At 38.6% G+C, this 26,406-nt stretch overlaps 2 protein-coding genes across 7 annotated transcripts in view; both read left to right on the top strand.

Moving 5' to 3' along the window:
- LOC107666551 (neurotrypsin) overlaps positions 1-10,352 on the top strand; it is a 22,481-nt gene extending 12,129 nt beyond the window's left edge. The window contains exons 6-15 of the mRNA XM_016457948.1: positions 1-159; positions 1,728-1,875; positions 3,538-3,716; positions 3,869-4,010; positions 4,184-4,398; positions 6,237-6,378; positions 6,470-6,748; positions 6,852-6,974; positions 7,109-7,389; positions 8,192-10,352. Coding sequence (XP_016313434.1) covers positions 1-159; positions 1,728-1,875; positions 3,538-3,716; positions 3,869-4,010; positions 4,184-4,398; positions 6,237-6,378; positions 6,470-6,748; positions 6,852-6,974; positions 7,109-7,389; positions 8,192-8,511 — 1,988 coding nt within the window. The 3' untranslated portion in view covers positions 8,512-10,352. The remainder of the gene's footprint in view (positions 160-1,727; positions 1,876-3,537; positions 3,717-3,868; positions 4,011-4,183; positions 4,399-6,236; positions 6,379-6,469; positions 6,749-6,851; positions 6,975-7,108; positions 7,390-8,191) is intronic.
- Positions 10,353-12,136: 1,784 nt separating this feature from the next.
- Positions 12,137-26,406, top strand: part of LOC107666425 (zinc finger SWIM domain-containing protein 8-like) — a 40,535-nt gene continuing 26,265 nt past the window's right edge. For all 6 annotated transcript variants that reach the window (XM_016457702.1, XM_016457701.1, XM_016457700.1 and 3 more), the window contains exons 1-5: positions 12,137-13,727; positions 18,154-18,307; positions 18,981-19,075; positions 21,801-21,973; positions 26,011-26,118. In XM_016457702.1, the coding sequence (XP_016313188.1) occupies positions 13,550-13,727; positions 18,154-18,307; positions 18,981-19,075; positions 21,801-21,973; positions 26,011-26,118 (708 nt within the window). In that variant the 5' untranslated portion in view covers positions 12,137-13,549. The remainder of the gene's footprint in view (positions 13,728-18,153; positions 18,308-18,980; positions 19,076-21,800; positions 21,974-26,010; positions 26,119-26,406) is intronic.

Below are 26,406 nucleotides of genomic sequence, written 5' to 3'. Positions count from 1 at the left end.
GGCATTCCTATTTCGGACCCGGATCTGGTCTCTTTCACTTTGAACGTCTTGGTTGCCATGGCAATGAAGATTCTCTTCTGAAGTGCCGGAGCAGGAAATATGTCTCCGGTGACTGTAACCATGGAAATGAGGCCGGAGTGGTGTGTGCAGTACCTGAGGGTAAGTTTGTTTAATTTGAGTGGGCTATTATTATTATAGTGTGACCCCACCCACATTGAATTTGGGTCACAAGAATTTTGTGGTATTTGTATATACTGTATATATTAGTTGTTGTTTGCACATGTATAGTATTTACATGTATTTTATAATATTTTTCACTACATCAAGATGTATGATGAGTGTATTTGCACACAAACTAAGCTGCATTTTCTAAGTTCTGGGTGACAGTTGAGAGCTTGGGTTGCCGTGGCGACCCTGGGCATCTTCTGACAACACAGAGGACTGCCTGATTAACAGCAAACTCTTGTCTCTCTCACTTTTTTATTGAAAAAGACCATTTCTCATCTGTTGAGTGGACCTCCAGGGCAGGGTCTGTAACAATAGTCTTTAGTGTCACATGATCCTCATTGATGAATTAGACATGATGAATCATTCTAATATGATGATTTGCTGCTAAATAACCTTTTTTATGATTATGAGTGTTGAATACATTTGAACTGATTAATATGATTGTGAATAGGATTCTTTTATGAACAAAAAGAATAGAATTTATTTCAAATAGTAATCATTTATAACATTAGAAATGCCTTTACTGTCGATTTTGATCAATTACTGTAAATGCATCCTTGCTAAAAAAAAGTATTAATAAAAAAAAAGAAAATAGTGACCCCAAAGTTATGAACATATATGTATATTTATTTATGAGAGTTATACAAATATATGTAAGTTAAAGTTATTAAGTATGTAATGTAATGTGTAAGTAATGTGTGTTGAATAATATATATTGTTCATAACTTTGGGGTCACTAATTTTGTATGTTTGTGTGTCTTTTATGAACAAAAATAATAGAATTTCTTTGAAATGGTAATATTTTATAACATAAGAAATGGATTTACTGTCAACTTTTGATTAATTAAATGTATCCTTGCGTTAAAAAAAAAGGGACCCCAAAGTTATGAACAGTATATATTTTTTAAAACAAATTACTTACACATTACATTACATACTTAATAACTTTAACATGCATTTATATGTATATGTGTGTGTATATATATATATATATATATATATATAAGAAATGCAAGTTTCTTACAACTATATAGCTCTTACAACTATATTTTCAACAGTGTTATAGTGTGGAAAGGCCTTCTGTGAAGCTAAATGAAGACAGAATTCATGAGAGACAGAAATAGGGTCATAAACAGTGTGCCTGTTGTAATGGGACAGTTTGCTAGAACAGGGTCAGGTATATTTAGAGAGAGCTGTGAATTATTCACACAGAAACTTTAGGAAGCAGAAAGCAATCTGAGAGTGCTGAGGCTTTGCCAAGAGTCCTTACACATGTCCCCATCCTTTACCATACACACATACATGCTTCAAAGCATTATGCCATATGTGGAAGACCTATGTCTTGTAAAAGGGATTCTCTACTGAAGCATATAGAAGAGTTTTAAGCTTCTGCTCTCAAGAAGTGTGAAATATTACACTAATTATTTTGTCCTATGCATCCTCCACCGCAGTGAATAAATGAATGAAATATCGATTGATTGGACTTTTGTTTTGTTTAGGCAATGGTGCCCCCCTGAGGCTCGTGGGAGGCCTTGAGGATTTCGAGGGGCGCGTGGAGGTGTACCATAACGGGAGGTGGGGTACTATCTGTGATGATGAATGGGATGATATTGATGCTGAAGTGGTTTGCCGACAGTTGGGACTGGGGTAAGAAATGTCATCATATGTATGTCCTATTTTGCACTTTTTTTTTTGCAATGCCAAGGACCTCCAAATATGAGCTGTGTATAAATTTGCACTGTGTAAGAAAAAAAGTTGAAATAAAAAACAGATTGCATTTTTTTATGTAAAATACTGTTATGAAATATTTGATTTTAGACCAGAAAGAATGAAACTGCAGTAATATCAAATTCAATAAATGTGTTGTGGCTTTCCATTTGAAAAACCCCTGTCTTATAGCATTAGTACAAGGATCTGCACATTGATCTATTGCAAGATCTTCTAATGTTGCTTGAAAGCTTTTGTATCATCATCAGCTGTTTTTGTTTAGCAACATTTAGAAACGCTTTGCACAAATGATTTGACTAAAAGCATTTACAAGAGCTGGGAAACACTGATAATGCCATGCACGAATCAGTGCTGACTATAAGGACTGTCCTTTTTACACACACAAACGCACACACTAGCACAGCAAGTGAACTATTAATATAGATGAGTGGATGGAGTGTATGAATGATTGATGGGGTGCAGGCAGTGTGCGAACTACGGGGGAGCTCGGCTCCCCTTAATAAGACATGTATAATAGGGTCAATCCTGTATAGTGATTTATCCTATATAGTGCTTGCATAAAGCAAGTAGTGCATACACTTGTAGCTGTTATGTATCTTTGTAATTCATTGTAAGCCCCCTTTTGAGGCACGATCCCCCCCAAAGGTATAGTTCGAACACTGGGTGCAGGGATTAGCTCCATGAATATGCAGTGGGATAGAAAGCAACTGATTTTACCCTTCACTATCCGTGTAACATACACTTTTCAGTACATCAGTCCTGATTTTGAATGCTTTTAGTGACGTGACATGTGGCCAAGTATGGTGACCCATACTCGGAATTAGTGCTCTGCATTTACCCATCCAAAGTGCACACACACAGCAGTGAACACACACAAACCGTGAACACACACCCGGAGCAGTGGGCAGCCATTTATGCTGCGGCGCCCGGGGAGCAGTCGGGGGTTCGGTGCCTTGCTCAAGGGCACCTCAGTCGTGGTATTGAAGGTGGGAGAGAGCGCTGTACATTCACTCCCCCCACCTACAATCCCTGCCGGTATGAGACTCGAACCCACAACCTTTGGGTTATGAGTCCGACTCTCTAACCATTAGGCCACGACTTCCCCGACTTTTGCAATGTAAGTATCATTGCAAATTTAGGTAAATAAACTAATATTCCTTTATACCTCTATTCCTCCTTGTTATGATCTTAAATGTACACTGCTATTCAAAAGATTGGAGTCAGTAAGGTTTTAAAGAAGTTAATCCTTTTATTTAGCAAGGATGCATTATATTAAACTTTTTATTCATCACAGAACCCTGTAATAAAATGTATCATGGTTTCCTTGAACTGTTTTCCACATTGAAGTTTTAAGCACCAAATTAGCATATTAAAATGATTTTGAAGGATCATGTGACACTGAAGACTGGAGTAATGAGATTCAACTTTGCCATCATAGGAATAAATGACATTTTTAAATGCAGCCTTGGTGAGCATAAGAGACGTCTTTCAAAATATCTTACCGACCCCAAACTTTTAAATGGCAGTGTATCTTAACTGTTTTGATATGGGAATGAATCACAGGCGTGTGTTTGTTTTCAGCGGTGTACCAAAGGCATGGACATGGGCGCACTTTGGGCAGGGCACTGGGCCTATCGTGTTGGATGGAGTGCATTGCACAGGAAATGAGCTGTCTTTGGAGGAATGCCCTCATGCGCCCTGGGGCCAGCACAACTGTGATCACATGGAGGATGCTGGAGTCTCGTGCAACCCGTTTACAGGTGAAGATGACACAGACTGTGACACGAGCTGTCTCAACTGTCTTTATGAAAACACATTTAAAGTAATTCAAAGACTAAAAACCCTTTTATTGCCATTTTATTTGTGTGTGTAAGTGCATTGATTAAACGTAGACATGTTAATGCTGCTGTAGATGGAGTGTTGCGTCTAGTAGGAGCTGATAGCCCATGGGAAGGACGCCTTGAGGTTTATCACGCTGGAGAATGGGGCACAGTGTGTGATGACAACTGGAACGGACGTCAAGCCCAGGTGGTGTGTCGACAGCTGGGTTATCGGTAAGCTGTATTTTTGGACTGGTTGATAACATAATTCTTGAATGTAAGCATATAATGTGCTACTTTGAAGTAATTAAAAAAAGTACATTTCAAGTTTGACAAGGAGGAGACCGGGAAGTTTGTTTCATTTAGCTTTCTGCTCTGTTACTGCAATACTGCTATTTGTCCAACAGAGGGCGAGCTGAGGTGGCTCCAGATGGGGTGTATGGAGAGGGTACAGGGATGATCCTGCTGGATGAGGTGACTTGTGAAGGGGGAGAGAGCTCTCTGCTGGTCTGTGCTCATGGTCAGTGGGGGCAGCATGACTGCTCTCACAGTGAGGACGTGGGCATACGCTGTGAAAGAGAAGGACAGAACAATGAGATCCCTGAAGTGGCTCCTGCCACAGGTGAGTAAAGTCCATGTAAAAACTTTTATTAGTGTTGTTATCATCATCAAAAGTAACAGATGTTACCGATATCCGAACCAGATGTTAAGAAACAAGTCCACTTTACATTTTTAAGAGCCCTCCAAAACAAATTGGATACTAGAAAACGTATTTTATTGTACTGACATGCTTATACATGCATTATATATATATATAATGAAATGCATACTTATTTGTAGCTTATAAAAAACATGTATGATGATGAATATGGTTAAGACATGGTGTAAAAATGATTGCACTTATCAGAAAGGGATTTGTTGCTCTGTGACAAACAGCAAATCTAAAGCAGTGGTCCTCAATTTTTTTGACTCCAAGGCTCTCACAGTCAAAGGCAATATCTGAATACTTAAAGGACCCCCAAGGTATTTTTGGTGAACCTGCTGTATTGACAAAACTGCTTATTTCCAACCTTTTTTATTTTCAGAAAGTGGGAGCGGCAATATATTAAAATAATTAAATAAAACAATTACAATTAAGATAATCCATAATTACAAAAAACAAACAAACAAAAAAATCCAATAGCTTAGTGTTCTACAGGGTTTACACTTTTCATTAGCAATTTTATTTCCATGACAGTCATTTGTAATTTACAGGAATTTTAAAATGATTATTTACTCAGAAATAGCAATTTCTACCTAATAAAATATTTTTGATCTTAACATAACTATAAAACTTTTCATGACTTCTTAAGATTTTGTCAGTTGACATGACATTTCCAGGTCTAGAAATCAAACTTTTAAAATTCTCTCGTACATCCAGGTTTCTCAAGACATGAGAACCATGGTTATAAATAAAAAGGGCAGATGTTAAGGGAACAAATTAAGATAAGAAATGTCAGCTTACTTGATTTTTTTACATATTTAAAGCTTGTTTTGTCTTAATTTTATCCATCTTGAGGCCCTCTTAAGCCCAAAACACACTGCATGATTTTAGCAATCCTATAAGATCACTGCATGTCACACTGTGCGACATGGATCTAATAAACTTGGCTACGACATGTACGATGATGACACCTACGATACGATGCATGTTACTACAGAAGAAAAAACGTCATCAGCATGTGCTAGTGGTAAACAAAAAGAGCATGATAAATCACATTTTAGCAGTTGTATTTTTTATGTGTGCTGAAAAAAAGTGGAAGCAGTGAAAGAGGAAGGGATAAGAGCTTGAGGTAAGCAGTTTTATGTTTTAGCGACATGTCGCGTTGATTTCATGTCACATTTTTATTGGTTGGTCAGTAAATGTGGATCGTAGCAGCAAACACACTGTGCGATGATCATGTTGTATCGTAGGATATCTTTGGTCGCAAGACCGTGACAACAGCTGTCTTTGAACCTCTCTCATTGTACGACATAAGAGCACCGATTAGGAGCCCCGATCACAGAAATCGCCAAGATTGTCAATCTTTCATCTGGGACAGCCAAAAATCGTGCAGTGTGTTTAGGGCTTTAGAGGTTTGCTGAGGCCTCCTAGTGGGTCCCGGCCTTCTGGTTGAAAACCACTGTTTAAATTGACATTTTTAATTTTAACAGTATAATGTGATATGTAATAATAAAGCTGTTTTCTGTCATTTCTAACTAGGCACCAAATTCTAGCACTGAATAATAAGAGAGCCCATAAAAGCATCCTTAGTCTATTAAATATCTCTGGGGAATATAATTTTGCATAACATCACCCTTTAAAAAAGACAAGGAATTTACACTGCAACTTTTGTATTCTCAATCATATAATTCACTGCTTATCCAGGTATATAGAGGTCCATCTTTTCTGTGCTGTTTCTAGTTATGCTGTGGTTCCAGGTCCCCTGGTGAGGCTGGTGGATGGCGAGAGCCGTAAGGAGGGCCGCGTAGAGGTGTTTATTAATGGCCAGTGGGGCAGTGTGTGTGATGATGGTTGGAATGACATCAATTCTGGAGTGGTCTGCAGACAGCTAGGATTTGTGTAAGCATGTTTCATGTGTTCAAAGAAGATAAAGACACATCCTAACATTGTCAGTTACTTATTTGTTCCTCTTTCCCCTTTTCAATTTCAGCGGGGTCTCGAAGGCCCGCTCCATGGCTTATTTCGGTGAGGGTCAGGGACCCATCCATCTGGATAATGTGAAGTGTGTTGGGACAGAGGCTTCATTGGGTAAGTGTTCAGCTGTAGGCCCGGACGCCCATGATTGCAGGCACAGTGAGGATGCAGGAGTCATCTGTGACTACACCACTGAACCCATAAAGTACAGAAGCATGAACAAGCAGGAATGTGGTTTGAGACCCAACACACAAAGGCGCAGAAGAAGGATCATTGGAGGAGACAAGTCTCTACGGTAATGAACATTAGGGTTTATTTGTTCACTAGCATTGTAACGTGCATTATATTTATTAATCTCTGTTTTTATTGTTTATTGACCATCTGTGACTGTTATGTAGGGGAGACTGGCCGTGGCAAGTATCTTTGTGGCTTAGGTCTCAATTGAAAGGCACCCATCCACTTTGTGGGGCGACTCTCATCAATTCCTGTTGGGTCATTACTGCTGCTCATTGCTTCAAGAGGTGAGAGAGAGACTCTGCTGACATCTAGTGGCTCTACGGAGAATGACAAACACTTTACTTTGTTACAATGTCTGTTATAAATGACAGTTTGGCAATTAAAACACATGCTGTGCATGAACATCTCTTTTTTTCAGGTTTGGTTCAGACCCGTCCCGTTATGTGCTGCGGCTCGGCGACTACCACACAGAGGAGAGGGACGACTTTGAGCGCACTCTCTCTCCTGAGCGCATCGTGATCCACGGAAAGTACCACAGCCAGGGCTGGGAGTATGATATTGCCTTACTGAAGCTGAAGGGCACAGATGGGAATTGTGTGGCCTTTAACCCACACACTAATGCAGTTTGCCTTCCGCCTCAGAGCAACAGGAGGGGCAAGAGGCCTATCGCCTGTGTTATCACCGGATGGGGAATTACAGGTACTGCAAACTCACATATTTAGAGAAATACATTTCTGAACACACTTATGATGGCTAATAGTTTCCTATTGGAATGGAAGACCTAAGCTAATAATTCTGGGTAAAAAGCAATAAAAATAAGTATTATTATTTACAAACAAAATGAGTAAAATAACATTTGCAAACCAAATAATTTTGCAAATACATATGCAAAAATTATATTGTTAAAATTTAAATACAGTACTGTTCAAAAGTGAGGGGTCGGTGAGATTTTTTTAAAGTGTTATATTCACCAAAACTGTATTTATTTGACCAAAAATACAGTAAAACCAGTAATATTGTGAAATTATTACAATTAAAAAAAAAAACTTTATTTTTTTATTTTTAAATGTTAGTTATTCCTGTGATGGCAAAGCAAAATTTTCAACAGTCATTACTCCAGTCTTCAGTGTCACATGATCCTTCAGAAATCATTCTAATATGCTGATTTGGTGCTGAAGTAACATTTATTCTTCTTATCTGTGTTGAAAACATTTTTGTGTACACAGTGATACATTTTTTCAGGATTATTTGATTACTAAAGTTCAAAAGAACACCATTTATTTGAAATAGAAATCCTTTGTAACATTATGTCTTTAGTTTATAAATGTCTATACTTTAACAATTTAACACATTCTTTAAAAAAAGTTACATTTCTGAAAACAAAAACTTTTGAATGGCAGTGTATATTTTATATAATATTTACATACTTCAAAAAGGTGTTTTAAAATAAAAAGTTCTTATAGGCGCTAATTTTTCGTTCTCTTCTTGTATCTTGTATTAGACTCTGAGTATTCCCGAACACTGCTGCAAGCCTGGGTTCCGTTACTGCCCTCCTGGAAGTGTAAAAAACGCTACGGCAGTCGCTTCACCAGCCGCATGTTGTGTGCCGGCAGTTTGTCGAACCATCGCCGTGTGGACAGCTGTCAGGGTGACAGTGGGGGGCCACTAGTGTGCCAGGGTGAGGCTGGCCACTGGATGCTCACAGGAATCATCTCCTGGGGTCACGGTTGTGGTGACCCCACCTATCCCGGTGTGTACACACTGGTCGGCCGGTTCCTGAAGTGGATAGAAAAAGTCACCCACAGCACTGGCAGAGCCTGATGTTACAGTGGTAACATTAAAACCAACTTACCGCATTGTATAAAATATATGTTATGTAATGCCTATGAAGGGATCACCAGCTGGCCATTAGGTTTAAAGCTGGTTTGATCCTGTTTTATGTGTTGCACATTTTACTACTTGCACCATGCCATTTCAGTTCCATTTCTGTACACTTGAAGCGTTCGTGAATATGCACAAGAACATGAAGCCACTGTTTTTGAGGGACAGCTGCATTAAGTGAGCGGAGTTTTCCGGGATTGAAAGGTCTTCGCCTCTGTAAATAAGTCATTTTGCACTAATCTGCATGCCATATAAATGGAGCATCTGTGGGAGGTCTGTGTTCTGGTCTGGCTCTTCTGGATCAGGTTCTTAAATCAGTTCACATTTTGCACTTAAACGTGTTATTTTATTTTTGGGTTTTTGTTTTTTCTAGTTTTGTGATTTAATTAAGATAAGGAACGGCATGCTTGTATGTAAAGATTCATCAACATTCCACTTGTATGTTGGTTATTTGTACTCTTGTTGTAGGTGTATAGGGTACGACTACCATTATTGAGCTTTTAATTTAATTTGGCAGAAAACCAGTGTCAGAAAATAGTATGTTCAGTTTATTTATACATATAACAATGTCCACTTTTTTTCTCAAGCTCCTACCCAACAGATAATGTGATAATATCAGTGATATGAAGTATTGGACTGTTAATCGGCTGGATATTATGGAGTCTCTATGGGGGGGATATGGTGATGGACAAAAATGAGAGCCAAAATTATATATCAATGCTTTAAGTTTGACTTGCAAACTGCTTATGTTTCCCTTTGAAACTTTGCATGTGCTTGCCAAACATTTGTTTTTTTGCAAAGTTTTACGTTTCCTTGTGAAACATTGCATTTGCTTGCTGAACGTTTGTGTTTCTTGCAAAATTCTTATGTTCCCCAAGAAACTTTGCATTTTGTGAGTGGACATAAAACTGGTCATGGAAATACTATGATGGAGGGAAAACTATAGATTTAATGTTTTAGCAAACGAATGCAAAGGTTCTTGGGAGAACACAATTTTCACTTTTTGTGAAAGAATGCAGAAGTTTTGCAAATTATTGCCAAAAGCATTGAAATATGTTTCATATTTTTTCCATCACCGTGTTCCTAGTTAATAGTGAGAATTGGTCCTTAAACTAAAGTGTTTAAACTTGAACTACGCACAGTTATTTCACACATGGTCAGAATCTGCTGCTGAGTGATGTTATGTTGCATTTGCTTCCTGCAGTGTTCAGCCTTTTCTGTAGACAGGTGTTTATTCAGGTTTACTGTTGTATTTATTTACATAACAAGAAGACATAGGCTTATAAATTCATTGTTTCTTGCTTTGATTAATGAATTGAGCTATAACAGTGGTGCTGTTTTGTTCCAGTTGGGTGTCCCAATCAAGAAATACTGAAATTAGGCATAGACAGGAAGGAGAAGATCACTTTAGTAATTAGTCAAGTTTACACAATTAGTATTCCACGTAGTCCAAATGGTTCAAATGATGTAGACGCTTTGGTTCCTAACATTCTATTAACAGTCTGTTATTAATCAATCCCAAACAGAAACCTTGATGTAATTATGGAAAAATGCAATGGCTGCTAATATGCCATATTTAGCTTTGGTTAAAAACTGGTTTAGCAAAACTGTGAATATTCAGATGTTTAGACACCAAGATGGAAAATGAGATAAACTTATTTGAACGCATGGCCTTGTCTCCTCATTATTTTTTTGTTCTGCAAAATGGTGTTGGGAAAGCAAAAACAAGTCAATCAGAAATGTAGCGTAATATTCTGGCATCATGATATTAATAATGTATTTCCAACACATTGTGATTGTATTAAATGTTGAAAATCGTCATTGACCGTATTAACTACATCTGTCTGTCTCTCTCGCTCTCTCTCTCTCTCTAAATATATGACTTGGAAAAAAAGATCAGTTTTGCAAATATATTATGACTGTCCTTTAATGTGGACATTGTGTGTGTGTGTGTGTGTGTGTGTGTGTGTGTGTGAGAGTGTGTGAGAGTGTGTGAGAGTGTGTGAGAGTGTGAGTGAGTGTGTGAGTGAGTGTGTGAGTGAGTGTGTGAAGAGTTCATTTGCAAAAACAGATAACTCCGTTCAACAGGTAAGTATATTGAACCAAAACTTTTAAAGACAAGTAATTTATTGACAATTAAAAGTGTTATATAGCCCACTGAATCATACTCAGACTTAATGCTGGCAGCAGTGGAACCACTTGGGAGAGAACTGCCCGGTGACTTATTTCTTAGCATAAAAGAGGACAATGGTACAAGAGGAATACTAAATTATTGTTTTAAGTGTGAAAATATAGCAGAAGTAGCACCAACATTCAAAAACAATGGACTTGTGATAAGGCTCCTGAAATAATCAGGTCTTCACTTTAAGTTTTCATTTAGTGATGAGTGAATTTTTGCTAGAAAAAGAGCAGGAGAAATAACATGCAAGTCTCCGAGCCGGCAAAAGCTATGAAAAGAGTGACACTTTATCTCACAGAGTATGACGCAGCCTGCAGAAGTGACATACATGGTTGTTGTCACCACTAGAATTACCTACTGAAGCCAAAGCACAATAAACTCTCCAGGGCCCATATTTACAAAATAGAGACCTCTGGGAATCCATACTCTGGTCTCATGAGAGCAAGTCAATCATTTCGGATCCAAACGCATCCAAAATGTTCTGGTGTTGCTAGAGGAGGAGCACAGAGAGAAGTGCTTGGTACCCACAGTGACGTTCAGTGGTAGTAAAGCTCTTCAATAGGGATGAATGCAAATTTTCTCCCAGATGCAAAGTGAAGACATGGCTGTAGTCGAGGCTGGCCCTGGGACTTAGTGAGTCCCACACGAGCAGCAACCAGAAGACAAAGCAGAAGATATATATATATAGTATATTTTGATTATATTTCCATTGTGATAGTATGATTTATCCTGCCAATTTCACCTCTAGACTTAATTTGAACAGTTATTTATTGTAACATAAACCGATTTAGAATTATGAATTATTTGTCTGTGGAATATTGTTTTGTTAAAAAAGCATTTGTAAAAAAGCATTTGTTAAAAGTGCACTCATAGATTTGTAATTACTATTATGTAATCAAACATAAACCTTCAGTTTAGGTGGCACCAAATTTTAAAACACACATACTACACACACAAGTGATGTCCACGGGAATGGACACTGGGTATGAAAGGGTTAAACAAAATCCACTATTTGTGTAATACCAACAACATTAAACTCTTGCTTGCATCGCTCAAAGATCAAAGAACCTCTATCCAAGTCACCATCTTGCATTTATTAATTGTTATTAATGTAGGCTATTTGAATGTAATATCCCAAATCAATCCGAGACACTCTTGGCAATCTGTTGCACAATATTCAGCGGTTGATACTGAAGTATTACGGTAAATCAAACAATTGAAATGCATTCTAAATGGTTTATGATTTAGTACCAGACCTACATACCCATGAACAGATAACTGCCACATAATGTGTTATACAAGACAAAATGCATTGAAACGAGAGACTAGTGTTTGTCTGGCTTTAATGTCGAGCGGAAGTGCGGATCAGCTGATGCTGGAGAGCCATCTTCATCTTCCCGAGCAGAGGAGAGGAGGGGGCACGGGACAGAGAGAACAGGGGGAGCGCGACTCCAAATTGTCGGCTTAAAAAGACATTTTGGACCCAGAGAGCGCTGGCTGCTTAGAAACGACGGAGGACTAGAAAAGAACCGGCCGGTGGCACATGCAGACAAGCGGATGACAAGCTTTTACACACAAAGGAGAAGACACATATGAGGCAGCTAGAGGTGGCATAAAAACAATTTATTATGTTTTCCACGGATGCACGTTTGTCCTGGTCGAGGGGTCAAATCGGCATTTTAGTCGTCTTATTTTCCTGTAACGTAAGCCCACATAGAGGCACAATGCTGAGATAAAAGCACTGGCGAGTCGTTTGTTTTGGGTAACCAGTGGATCGACAAGACTCGGATTAGGGACCAAGGCTTTTGTGCCAAAACATCAAAACAGCGTTATTCCGTCTGGATAGTTTTAAGGACATAAGCACAGCTCGTGTCAGCGCTTATTTTGACAGTTTTTGAAGTGTTTGTGGTTTCGGGCTAGCCGGAAAGCTAGCAGGCTAACCGACTAGCCTTTCGGAGTTAGCAGAGCTACCTCGATCGAAATAAAAAACAATCGTACCGGGGTTGTTTTGGGTTAACACAGGGTTATTATTGTGATATGGCCTTGTTTAAGAGAAATAAACCCGCGGAGGGTCATTAGGAGTACTTGGGGAGCTGGTCTTTCTTCAGCGCTCTCTTGTTTTGTTAGCCGTAGAGCAGCTGTGGGACTCGAGGCTCAGCTGATAGGACAAACAGAGGAGAGGGGGTTTAAATGAGAATTTTAGTGAAAAAAACTCATGCTTGCTAAAACGCCCTGAACTTTACTAACTAAGTGAGTCGCTACAGTTGCTGTCAATTAACACCACTTGCTATGTAGTTTGAAAACTTAAGGTCAGTCAGACCACTGGAGAGGGGCTTATTTATTTCAAAATCTTATTTCATAAGATTTAAACCTCAACAAATGTCTGATGATACATTTCTGGAGCGTTTTTGTCTTGTAAGTCCACACTTGACAATGTAAGATAACACTTATTTAGGTTTAAAAAATTGAGAAGTGTATAGGTTTATGAAATTTTAGCTATGGGTTGTGTCACTTTTCTGAAGAACTAGACACCTGAGTGTCTCCAGCAGTTGGGGTCTAAAAGCATGGATTAATTTCACTTAACTGCACTGCAGTCATGTGCAAATCCTTCATTTGACACCCTAAATACATATTTTCAAGAAACACAGGCTTTCTTGAGGGACTTTGCAGGGCCCCTCACACAGTGTTTGGGTTGCGTGTGAGTTTCCCCTCCCCCTGAGCAAGTGTCACTCTCTCAAAACAACAGAAGCGCAGAGGCACGTTCAGTTGAAGCTTTCAGGTCTCCACACAGCAGATGTGATGGAACTGATGTTCGCTGAGTGGGAAGACGGAGAGAGGTTCTCCTTTGAAGATTCGGACCGTTTTGAGGAGGACTCCCTGTGCTCGTTCATATCAGAGGCGGAAAGTCTCTGCCAGAACTGGAGAGGATGGAGGAAACAGTCTGCCGGCCCAAATTCACCCACTGTGAAGATTAAAGGTAATGGAAGATTGTCTTCATGTGCTGTGAAGTGGTTTAGGTGCTGTCATTGTAATGTGAGCACACCGTGCCTTGGCATGGCTGCACCTTTGACCTCGGGTTGTATTCTTAACTTGTGGGCAACAATGTCATGTGATCTGCATGTTTAAAAAAAACTACCAAGTTTAACTGTTCTTCCATACGTGGGCCTATGTGGACAAATTAGTTAACCTTGTACTGGAGTTATAGGTTTACTTGTTTTGGTACAAGTTGCATTAGTGGGGACACAAGTAATATATTTCATTATTATAATATATAATTTATGTGCAACTTCATTAAAATATATATATATTAGTACGACCCACTATGATAAGGTTAAATTGTGTAAAATGCCTCTTGGATGTGATGGCAACTAAAACCACTACATCACTTTCATAAAAACCTGTAGTGCAACAGCAAATTGGTTTGCATCTGTCAATGAATGGATTTGTTGCAATGGTTTTGCAAAGTGAGTCCATATTGACTGTTACAGACATAATGGTGATTTATTTGTGAAATATGAATTAAGGTAAAGGGGTTTCTTTAAAATGCACATCATCCATTAACTAATAGCAGAATAATAAGAAGTTGCTTTAAAAGTATGTGAGATATCAGGAAATACCAAAAGTGATTAAAATTAACCAGGAAAGGAGACCCATTTTGCTTAAGTCCTTAAATGATTGATATATTCATTATTAGAATGTGTTATTGCATCTGCATTTATTAACTTTTTTTCCTTTCATAAAATAAATTTTCAGTGTGAATCAATTTTGACTTGAACGTCACAGGTGAGTAAAATGTCTTAGGAGGGCAAAAGTAATGTAAAAAGTCTTGTTTGTTTGTTTGCTGGTTTTTATTGTATTTGTTGTACTTGTATTTTTTAAATTGTTTTTGCCATTATATATATATATTCTGTCCAAACCATGAAAGTCAATGGGATCCAATGTTGTTTTAACCTCAACATTGTTCAAAATAACTTTTTTTTTTAGTTCATTTTTAACTTAAAATTCTCTCTATGAAAATTTTTTTTTGCAGTATCCTTCAATTTTATTCCTTTATAAGTTGTAAGTCTAGAACTTGGATATTGCAGCACAACTGTGATGTGTTAAAATTATGTTTGAAACAACTTTGGTCAGTCACTCCATATTACTGCTGAAACTCCGGCCCACCAAAAGCCCCGTGCTGTGCATGTGTAGAGAGAGTTGTCAGTCGTGAAGACCGAGATCTGTGCGTGTTTTTGCCATGAAAATAGCCTTTGATGCTGACATGGCATTAAATAAATATATATATTCTATACTAGGAGGGCAAAAGTAAAGTTACAAGGACAGTTAATCTGCAAATGAAAATTCAGTCATTTACTCACCTTCATATTGTTCCAAACATATGATTTATTTCCTACTGTAAAACACAAAAGAAGATATTTTAATATATATATATATATATGTAAGTCTAGAACTTGGATATTGCAGCACAACTGTGATGTGTTAAAATTATGTTTGAAACAACTTTGGTCAGTCACTCCATATTACTGCTGAAACTCCGGCCCACCAAAAGCCCCGTGCTGTGCATGTGTAGAGAGAGTTGTCAGTCGTGAAGACCGAGATCTGTGCGGCTGCAGATCCGTGAGCGGAGTGTGTAGCATTTGTTGGATGAGTTAAGGGAGTTTGGAAAGGGAGGCCTTGTGTGGTGTTTAGATTGAGAGCGAGTGAGTGTTGTGGGGGGTTGGGTGGAGTTAAGCAGCAGAGGGCTGTAAAAAGAGCTTTGTCTTGTGCAGGTCACTGCCTCAGAGCAGAGGATTGTGGTTAAACAAAAAAAGCCCCATTTGATCAATCTGCATAATGCTGCTGATCTTGCACAGCCCAGTTTGAGACACCCTGGTTTTTGTCTAAATCAGTTCTAAAAGTAAATCGGGTATTTCACGTGCCCGTTTTCTTGGCGATGGAACTGAGGGAACACGATCGCTCAGACGTGGCTGTTTATATAGCACTCTGTGAGCCGGGTGTCTTTGTTCTCTGGTTGTTGGGCAGCGGGCGGTGGAGTTTGGAGCAGTGGGACGGCAGACCGCTCATGAGAGACTGTCTCACCTATTCACAGCCTCACAAAAGACAAAGCTGTCTCGCAGCCTGTGTTAACTCCTCTTCTGTTGGTCACCATGGTTTAGTCAGCCAGAACTGGCTATGAGTGTGCCACCTGATTCATTGGGATCTCACTCGCACTTCTACACATCTTGTTGCTGAGCAGCTGTTTGTTGGCAGCGCCTTTAATGAGTCACCTGTCTCCTGTGAAGTCGTTGTCTCTCTGACTCCCACTGTCTGTCTATAATGTACTCTTGCATCTGCTTGTGGTCTGGGTAATTCGTCTCCAAAATATTCTAGCGTCTCATCTTTTGGCGGTTGGTTTTAGATTACGTGGGTGTCTGGTAATGGTGTGGTTTGTGTCTACTATTTGATCATGACACTTATTTTAATGCTTTGCATGACAGCCGAAATACCAGGTTGTAGGTAGATTGTTAACAATAATGGTAAAATATTAAGTTGCATGTTGGCATACTTTTTTGTGAAAGTTAATTCTTTTGACAGTACTTGACAGTTGCCCTTTATGGTTAAGGGTGTCTGATTTAACCCTAGATAAAGCAATGCACAACTTGACTCATTTTTAGTAGAATGGTCATACTTTGTGTAAATGGACAGCTCTGCTGATTTTACTTCAAAAGGACTAATATATATGTTGTGTTTTAAAAGAATCTTCAAATTTAGGCGCTTTTGTTTACTGGAAGCTCTTGCTTTTGTTTTGCAAATGAAAAAAGTTCCAAATGTGCAGAAAAAACATTGAGCATCTTCAAGCAACGAACTGATTTTTCATTCCTGATTTAATCAGTGTTCTTGAACAAATCAGTAAGATTTGGTGACTTGCTCACAGTCAATTGTTTAATTCCTGAATGAATCAGCGTGATTGACCGAGTCTGTTGAATGAATGATTCTAGAGTGTGGATTTAGTGTGTGTTAAAGACACTTAAGGCTGTGCTATAATACTCGCTTAGTCGGGTCTAAAGTTGGTAGTAAGCACGACATGCATTGTGGTCATAATATAATGTGTTGAAAAATGTAGCATGGCTTCATGTGAGATCTCCATAGTGTTATAGTGACAGTGTATCAATGCAGTGTCTGCCTGAATGTAATGTGAGCTTCAGCTCTAAGGTGACCGAGTGCAGTGGATTACAATCCCATTGCCTAAAGCCCTGTTATGACAATGACCTCTCGATATTGGTGTTCATTTTAGATGGATCTTACTAATATCTAATGAGATAAGTATCACTACAGCCCTGCGGCTCAATGTAGAAAATAAAGTTTCGTTATATGCACTGCCACTGAAACCTGTGCCTGAGTTCACTTTAGGCTGTAGGCACAAATATTCAGTTGCTCTTGATGGAGTGTCTTTTAGTCTGAGTGTTTTTCATTCTTACAGCCTGACCACTCTTATCATTGTCTGGAACTTGAACCCCACCCCCCACCCCTCTCAGTGGACAGCATTTATCCTATGTTGGCAGCTGTCCTGTTTTCACTCTGTTTAGCCTTGAGTGTATATGAACAGTCTGGTTTACAACAAAATAGGTTGCCTGAGGTCTTGAACCTCACTTCTCAGTTTTGTTCCCTCTGTTTCAAAAGGAGTCATTTGAACTGCAGCCATCTATGTGACTATTGTTCAGCTATTTGCCTTTAATGCCAAGTATTTTTGATTGTTTAATGTAGAGTGGCTGTGACTGGAAAGTAGTGATTTTATCACCCTACTGATCAAGGCCTGTTCACACCAGCATGCAAATTTGGTTGATTCGTTCTGGTTCTGGATTTATTGTCTGATATTCGTTGGCGCTTGGTAAAATAGTCCGTTTTTGAGTGCCACCAAGTCATCATTTTATGTATCATGCAAAAAAAAAAAAAGGTGTAGGATTTTCACTGAAATACATTTTAGTCAGAAATTGCTAGTATATTTCACAAATAATTACAAAGAAATGGCAAGTAACGCATTGAATTGTTGAAATTGAAATACTGAAAGACGTAAACGTAATCTAATAGTCTTAGCTTTTTTGTAACAGTACAAAAGCAAAAATCTTATTGGTTGGCCAGTTTTCTTTGCAGTGCAATGGAAGAGAGATAAGATCACCTCTCCTTAAAAGTAAATGTTACATTTACTGCATGGCTGTTTTTAGTGACTTTCTGAATAAGCACTTTGATAGCCATTAATTCAAATGAAAGTATTTGTCACACAGAACTTTTGCACTGAATATTTTTCTTGGTGTAAACACATCTTCAGATTGCTGCTGAATGTCCATTGATGCCATTAGTTTCAGTCTTTGAGCATGTCGTTTACCTGCAACGAAAACAGTGACTCATATCACTTCTTTTCTTAGATGGACAAGTCATCCCTCTGGTGGAGCTGTCGGCCAAGCAGGTGGCGTTCCATATTCCATTTGAGGTGGTGGAAAAGGTCTATCCTCCTGTTCCTGAGCAGCTGCAATTGCGGATTGCCTACTGGAGCTTCCCAGAGAATGAGGAGGATATCAGGTGAAAGTTTTGTAATGGCTAATACACCACATGCATAATTATTAGGCACGTTGATATTCTAATGATAATTTTTTTTTTCCAAGCACATTTTACCAATTCCAAACCACATCAATCTTAATAACTACTATTAATTTTGTATTTAATCATTCATAAGTGATATATAGGCTACTACTTCATGAAGGCTGGAAGTTAAAAACTCCTTAAATTCAGGTGTGCAGAATTATTAGGCATGTTTTCTTTTACAGATAAAATGAGCCAAAAAAGAGGTTTAACTCAGACTGAAAAGTCAAAAATGATTAAATCCCCATGAGAAATATTCAAAACTAATGCAATACAGAAATTGCAAAGATATGACCATTGGACAGCAAAATGCTCACTGGGACAGCAGGGTCAGAAAAAACAGGTGGAGAAGAAAAGACACATGTTAACTGCAAAAGATTTAAGAATGAATGTGAAGAATTAGATGTAAAACCATCAAGAACCATTTAGTCTCCAGCGCCACCATTTTCCAAAACTGCATCCTTCCTGGAGTCTCCAGAATTACATGCTTGTGATTACCTTTACGATTAATCTGATTAACCAGCGAGTTACCAGAATGCCCTTTAAGATTGAGTATGACCGGATGACCTAGTGAATGCTTTGTTTAATATCTTTCTTCTCTCTGTCCTTGCAGATTATACTCCTGTTTGGCCAACGGCAGCCCTGATGAGTTCCAGCGTGGCGAGCAGCTCTATAGAGTGAGGGCTGTGAAAGACCCTCTGCAGATAGGTGAGAAATCAAAGACATCCCACATTTACCATGCCACAAGTGCTGTGTTTTTGAGCAAAAGCTTCTGAAAGTTGCTTTGCTGTATTAAACACTTTCGACATGAAACTTAAAATAGTTTTATAGGTTGCAGATCTTAAAATAGCATTCAGAATAAGCCTTCCTTATGTTAAGAGTCATTTCAGCCCTGAGGTGCTGGTCTTTGGCTCTAGTGCGCTCTGTACATGTTAAGTGCCATGTCTTCATATGGCCTGAGAGAAAACCAGAGGCATGGCACATAAGTGTATGTGTGAGTGATTTGAGCTCAGGCTGTGAATGAATGCTGTTGTTGGAGGCAGTGGGCCGTACAGCAGCAGAGGGAAATCATGATGCAGCTGGCCCAAGCCTGACCTATCCTGCGCGCACGCACTCACACCCTCCAGGGGTCTGCCTTCATGCTTATTATTCACAGAGTGTTTAAATGGCCCATAGAGTGTAGACAAAAGGATAAAACATAACCTTAAACTCTTTCAATTCTGTACGTTTTTTTAAAGAAATGTTTTTGAAAGAAGTCTCTTATGTTCAACAAGGCTGTGTTTTTGATCAAAAATACATTAAAAATAGTACTATTGTAAAATATTACAATTTTAAAATAACTGTTTTCAATTTATATGATGTTGAAATTGAATTTATTTCTGTGATGAAAAGTTAAATATTCAGCATCATTACTTCAGTCTTCAGTGTCACGTGATCTTCAGACAGAATAATTCTAACATGCTAATTTGCTGCTCAAGAAACATTTCTTATTATCAGTGTTAAAAACTGTTGTTGTCTTAATATTTTTGTGGAAACATTTTTTTGGGATTCTTTGCTGAATAAAAAAAACCCAGCATTTATTTGAAATAGAAATCTTTTGTAACATTATAAATGTAATTACTGTCACTTTTGATCAATTTAATGTGTCCTTGATGAATTTTAAATAACAAAAAAAAGTACTGAACCCAAACATTTAAATGGAAGTGTATATCGGTAGGTATAGATAATTTGCATATATTTGATCTGCGTTTATTTGTATGTTCATAAATGAGACATACAAAAGAAATTGCATTGTATATTATTGACAATATATTGTTCACCTTGCTCTCTGGATATATCCATTGATGTAGAATTTTGCATATCAAAGTAAATAAAAAAAAAATGTTTGCTCAAGATTAGCAGTGAGTTATTAAATGAATCAAGAGGCTTCAGGGTAAGATGTGTCAGTAGTTCTAAAAATAATAGTGATCTTGCTGTTTAATCATCTTGCCTTTTGAGAATCCGTCCATCTAGCTTGTTTTTCAGAAGCATACTTCATGTTTTGGTTGCATCTTGAACACTCTAAGTGCCTGGTTCCTCTGATTTATGCGTCTCGCTCACCACTTTCTGTTTACTGTATGCTAGCAAATTTTTAGCGGGGTTATGGTCAATTATATGATACTGAAAATTTCCTCAAAACCAGAAAAAAAAATCCTCCTCTAACTGCCCTGGCCAATCAGTGACCACCCACTGCACTGACCTCCCAAACTGCCCATCAACGCCAAATCAAACGTTCTCACTCACTTCACCAGAGTGGAGCCAGAACGGTCTGACACAGACCGGCTGCACCTAAAAGGGAAGTGCTTCCAAAACTCCTTCCCTCTGCACTTTGTTTAACCTCATAGTGACAACAATACAACGCTAAATCTCCAAGGATCAGCCTTTACACAACCTGCCCAAACTGCCTGGTTGCTGCTGCAGGCTTATTAGTCTATTCAACAGAATTGCTGCATTGCCTGCTGGGATATGAGTCAGGTTGAACCATTCAGTCACTTAATTGTTCATGGTGCATGTGAGGTAAATTATCAGTTTAGTGAGAGATTTCAGTGATGTATTTTACATCACTGTAAATGCAACCCAGTATTATATTCTTTCATGTGTAACTGGTGACAACCCAGTGACATTTGCAGTCATGATGTGCTTATTGGCCCAGGCAGTGATTCACTAAATTAAAGAAAGACACTGTTTTTTTTTTTTTTTAAATCAAGATTGATTATTAAATTCTTTGGGCCTTTTGTTTTAGCCGGGACAGCTGACAGGAGAATGTGGGTCAGGAATAAAGGAATAGAAGGGTGCTTTTGGCACTAACAGGTAGACTGAAAGAAAAAGAGGCGGTGTAGTAGAGTTGGCTTGAGGAGGCCCGTTGAATTTGGAACAGGAGTTATAAGCTGAAACTGCCCACCACCCCCACCCCTGCTCTTACTGGCCAGAGGAACGCTGGCCGCTGTCCAGTGGTAAAAGCTTTTGGCCAACCCCCTACCCTCAACTCTCCACACACACATTTGGACTCTTTCTCTCTCTCTCTCTCTCCATCTCAGATGTCTTTCATTTCCTGTATGGTCTGTGTACAGTGCAATTGCTGTTATATCATTCAGCCTTACAGTCAGCAAACTCCCTCAGACTTTTAAACATTAATGTTTCCCGATTTTCCCCCAAAACCTCCTTGCATTGGGTGCAAATATAATACTGTGTGCTCTTATTTTTGCTTGTTTTATATAGCATGCAAAAAATGTAGAAATGGCCTGTTTTCAGAATAATCAGTCTAACAACAAAGGCAAAAGTTTTCACAGCTGTATTTCACAAACATTTTTGTCCAGAGTGAAAGGAGAATGTGAACTAGTTTTGAGTTGAAATGTGTTACCACAGACTGATAGCGTTTTGCTTTCTCAAACAGGTTTCCACCTCAGTGCCACAGTAGTGTCGCCCCAGGCCGGCCAATCAAAAGGAGCCTACAATGTGGCTGTAATGTTTGACCGCTGCCGCATCACTTCCTGCAGCTGCACCTGCGGAGCAGGAGCCAAATGGTGTGCCCACGTTGTGGCCCTCTGCCTCTTCAGAATTCACAATGTAAGAGATTTTAGATGTACATTATGCCCTCTGTTTAGGGATACACAGAATATCAGTAGCATATCAACTATTAGCCAGTATTAGGTGTTTTTTTTTTTGGGGATATTGAAATTGGATATTTATATATCTAATATATATTTGGATATTGCTTCATTTAGCCTATTTATACATTTGAATTATGCTAACACTCGTTTAAAGTTAATCTTTAAAAACATTAAGTATTTCTTAGCAAATCTGAAAATTAATATCATCATATAATCATATTGTACATTGTTAAATGTAGCATTAAATTGATTTCAAGTGTTTTATTTTCGTTTTATTTGTTATTTTTTTGTTAATGTAATGTAAAATTATTTTATTTGGTTTATTTTATAAAATAAAATGGAATTTTAATAAGTGTCATGAAAGTAATTGTCTTAACACACAGATTTTTGATTGTTTTTCTGGTGTTTCTGTAGCATTTTTTCTTATATTACCTTTGAAGTAAACAATCTGCCATTGCTGCAAAATACCTTTACAATGAGGATGGAATTTGGTCTGCGGCAAAATACAGAACTTAAAATAGAAAAGCATATTTTAATATGCTCGTTTATGAACTAACACCGCAAATCCATTTGTAGCGTAGTTGAAAATGTTCGCTTAAAAGGATACTCCACCCCAAAATGAAAATTTTGTAATTAATCACTTACCCCCATGTCGTTCCAAACCCCTAAAAGCTTCGTTCGTCTTCGGAACACAATTTAAGATATTTTGGATGAAAACCGGGAGGCTTGTGACTGTCCCATTGACTGCCAAGGAAATTACACTGTCAAGGTCCAGAAAAGTATGAAAGACATCGTCAGAATAGTCCATCTGCCATCAGTGGTTGAACCGTAACGTTGTAAAGCGACGAGAATACTTTTTGTACGTGAAGAAAACAAAAATAACTTTATTCAACAATTCGTCTCCTCTGTTATATCTCTGTACCATAGCGCCATTTTGGAGAATGACCACTGAACACAAGCAGCATACACTATTCTGTGTCAGCCGCGACACAATGATACGTTTTCTACGTGTTTACGCTTTGATTTGAACGAAAACAGCGCATCCGTGCAGCGCTGGCTGACACAGAAGAACGTACGCTTCTTGCGTTCAGTGGTTATTTTGTGGTTGAACCACTGATGGCAGATGGACTATTCTGACGATGTCTTTCATACTTTTCTGGACCTTGACAGTGTAATTTCCTTGGCAGTCAATGGGACAGTCACAAGCCTCCCGGTTTTCATCCAAAATATCTTAAATTGTGTTTCAAAGACGAACGAAGCTTTTAGGGGTTTGGAACGACATGGGGGTAAGTGATTAATGACAATTTTCATTTTGGAGTGGAGTATCCCTTTAAGGTTCAAAAAATGAATGCATTAACAAAAACCAATTACTTAAGGCAAAAGTTCTCTGTGTCTCAGAAGAACATATACACATGCATTTTAATGTGCACAATGGCCTGGTTCAGATGGACATATCTGTGGGGAGGATTTCACATACAGCACATGCACAATCTGTCTCTAGGTTTCTATCTTTTCGGAGTGACCGTGGGCGTGAGAGCACTGAGAAGCTTTTGATTAGGTTTGATGCCTCCTTGTGGAGTCAGTAGGGTGGAGGGAAGGATCTGCACTGCTGTGATATCCCACCCCCCATAGGAGGGCCTGCCACAGTCAGATAGACCTGGCGGCCAGGGCCGTGGGTGGTGTTTAGCATTTGCATGTGGGCTTTGTCTTCTGTTTGCTGCCGTTGGGGGAAATTATAACAAACTTATTTTGCATAAAATTTTTCTTGCATGTTTAGTTTGGTTGTAAATGACAAATACAAAGCTTTCCTGTTTGGTTTCTTGTAAATGATGCTAGACATCCACTGAATTTGTAAATGTTGTTGTAAATTTGGAAAAGGACAGAATAAGTAGAATAAGACTCTTTAGGTAGTGAAAGCCCGCAGGTGATGGAGATTTACCGCTGATTACAGAACCGGCTTTACTGATAAGATGCGCATTAAATATCGCATGCGATTTATCGTGCAGCCCTAGTCTGCAATATGACACTTGTCCATATTTGTAGGATAGGTGTCTCTTGGCAAATAGCTTTGAGAATGTATGACTTTAATGCACTTACACTTATTGTGCAGTCCTGTCTGTTGCGAACAGCTCAAGTGTTTATTCTGCTATTGTGAGTTGTATAAACAGTATATTCTTAGATCTGCTATGCTATGAGACATTTATCAGCCACACAGTTATTGCAGTAAAACACTGACATTTTAAGATTTAATTTTGCTATAGCATGTCTTCATTTGCTGCTTTGTGCGTTGAGGCCGGTGTCGAAGGAGGTTACCTATCATTTCCTCACATCACAGCCTGAAGTTCAAATGCTTCAAGTTTGACATTTAGCCCACCTACTCAACAGTATCACAGAGAGTGTCATAAAGTATAGTGCATTCCTGCTTTTTCTTAATCTTTAGTAGAACAAGACAAAAAGAAAGATACCTGCCATTAAACTCAAACAGACAGTATTATGATATTATATATTTAGTAGCTGGAGAGACATGCACTGGTGATAAACTGTGTGTGTCAGTCATTAGGCCTCTCGTTCTTTATCATCGCTGTGCCCTTTAACTATTTGAGTGGGCTTGTGAGGTTTTTTTCATGTGTGGTGAGCTGTCAGACTGTCCTCACAGCTAAACTTGCATCAATACATCCCACCATCCTAATTGTGCTGGTAAAAACTGGTTGCAACTTGCATTAAAAACATTCTAAGTTTTAACTGTGTTAAAAACATTATTAATGGTCCTAATCTTGACCAAAATGAAGATAATGTCCCCTAAACTGTTTTGGAATAGTCACCACCAGAGTAATTACAGGGCAACCCTTTACTGGAATGTTGTATTTGAGCTGGTTTTAATGACTTAATGCATGTACAGGTGCATCTCAATAAATTAGAATGTCGTTGTGTTCACTGAATTTATTTAATACACGAGTTTCACAATTTGAGTTGAATTACTGAAATAAATGAACTTTTCCACGACATTGTAATTTATTGAGATGCACCTGTGTTTTATTTTTTGGTGGCACTTTTTATATTTGCCAAATATTGCAAGAACCCAAACCTAAAACCATTTGCAATATCGCAGTGCCCACATTTTGTCAGGATGAACACTGCCATAATGGTCAATGGAGGTTTTCAAACTGGGTATTGCAAGAGGGTGCTAGCGGATCCCTGAAAAAAAACAAGCTAACACTTAGCAAATTTGAAATTATTTTGATTTTCATTTTGCTTTAAGGCTGTTTAGAATTTTTTTTTTTTATTGTAGTACAGATACAATAAATTGAAGAAATGCTTAATATTTTTCACTTAATATATACAGTGCCTATAAAAAGTATTCACACCCTTCATTTTTTTTTTATTTTTCTTTTTATGTTAAACTGTTGAGTAATTCACAGTTCTCATAGAGTTAGACTCTCAGCCACGTGGCTAATCCCGCACTCAGCCGTACTGGGGTGTTGTCCAGGAATCCTAAATGTTTCCGTCCTCCTTATCCTCCTCAGTGCAGTTCTCCAGTTCCGTCCTTCATCCACCCTGATCTCCTCCCCATCCTCCATCTCCCAGACACAGCCAACACATTTCACTCCAGTAGCTCGCAATGCTGCCCCCACGGGATTCTCCGCATTCTCTTTAATAACCTCACTATGAGCTAAAGAGAGAATTAGCTCTGATCGGCTCAAAGCGTGTCTATCTGGAGCTCATATATTATGTATGGGCCATTTGCAAATGAGGGGTTTTCTGCTCATGCTGGAGGAGAGTACCAGGTGACTTCACACTGGGACAGCCACCTGAAGGCATCAAAGCCTCCAGACACATTAGAAATGCACAGAGTGTTTGCTAATGAGCAGCCTGCTCCTGGATTAGTTTGCACTAGTGAGTGGGAGTAAAGGCAATGAAGCTTGATTTCAGTTATGTATGTCAGCCAATGTCAACCTCAAATATCAGCGACTCTTGGCATGTGTTTGTTTATAGGCTTCTGCGGTGTGTCTTCGAGCACCTGTGTCAGAGTCCCTGTCCAGATTACAGCGGGATCAACTCCAGAAGTTTGCACAATACCTCATCAGTGAACTCCCACAGCAGGTGAGACATGCATTATTTATTTATTAGTTTTTATAAATTGTAGAGATGGCCTCATTGCTCATGACTTCTATGAGCTCCTAAGTTTCTTTGCACGGCTCTAAATAACTGTGATGAAGTGCACACAGTGGCCTCATTGTCCTTATTAGGGTGTGACGGCTCAGATTTCTCACAGTTTGGTTTGTATCATGGTTCTGTGGTCATGGCTTTGGTGTGGTTCTGTAAACACTGAGGCAGATAACAATAACTAATAATATTAAAATGTTAAATGCATGCTGTGTGTGTAAAATG

Source organism: Sinocyclocheilus anshuiensis, unplaced genomic scaffold (assembly GCF_001515605.1).
Source record: "Sinocyclocheilus anshuiensis isolate Anshui unplaced genomic scaffold, SAMN03320099.WGS_v1.1 scaffold63, whole genome shotgun sequence".
In the NCBI taxonomy this organism is placed as follows: Eukaryota; Metazoa; Chordata; class Actinopteri; order Cypriniformes; family Cyprinidae; genus Sinocyclocheilus; species Sinocyclocheilus anshuiensis.
Note: the sequence above shows the minus strand (reverse complement) of the source record. Positions and strands in the feature narration are given on the sequence as shown.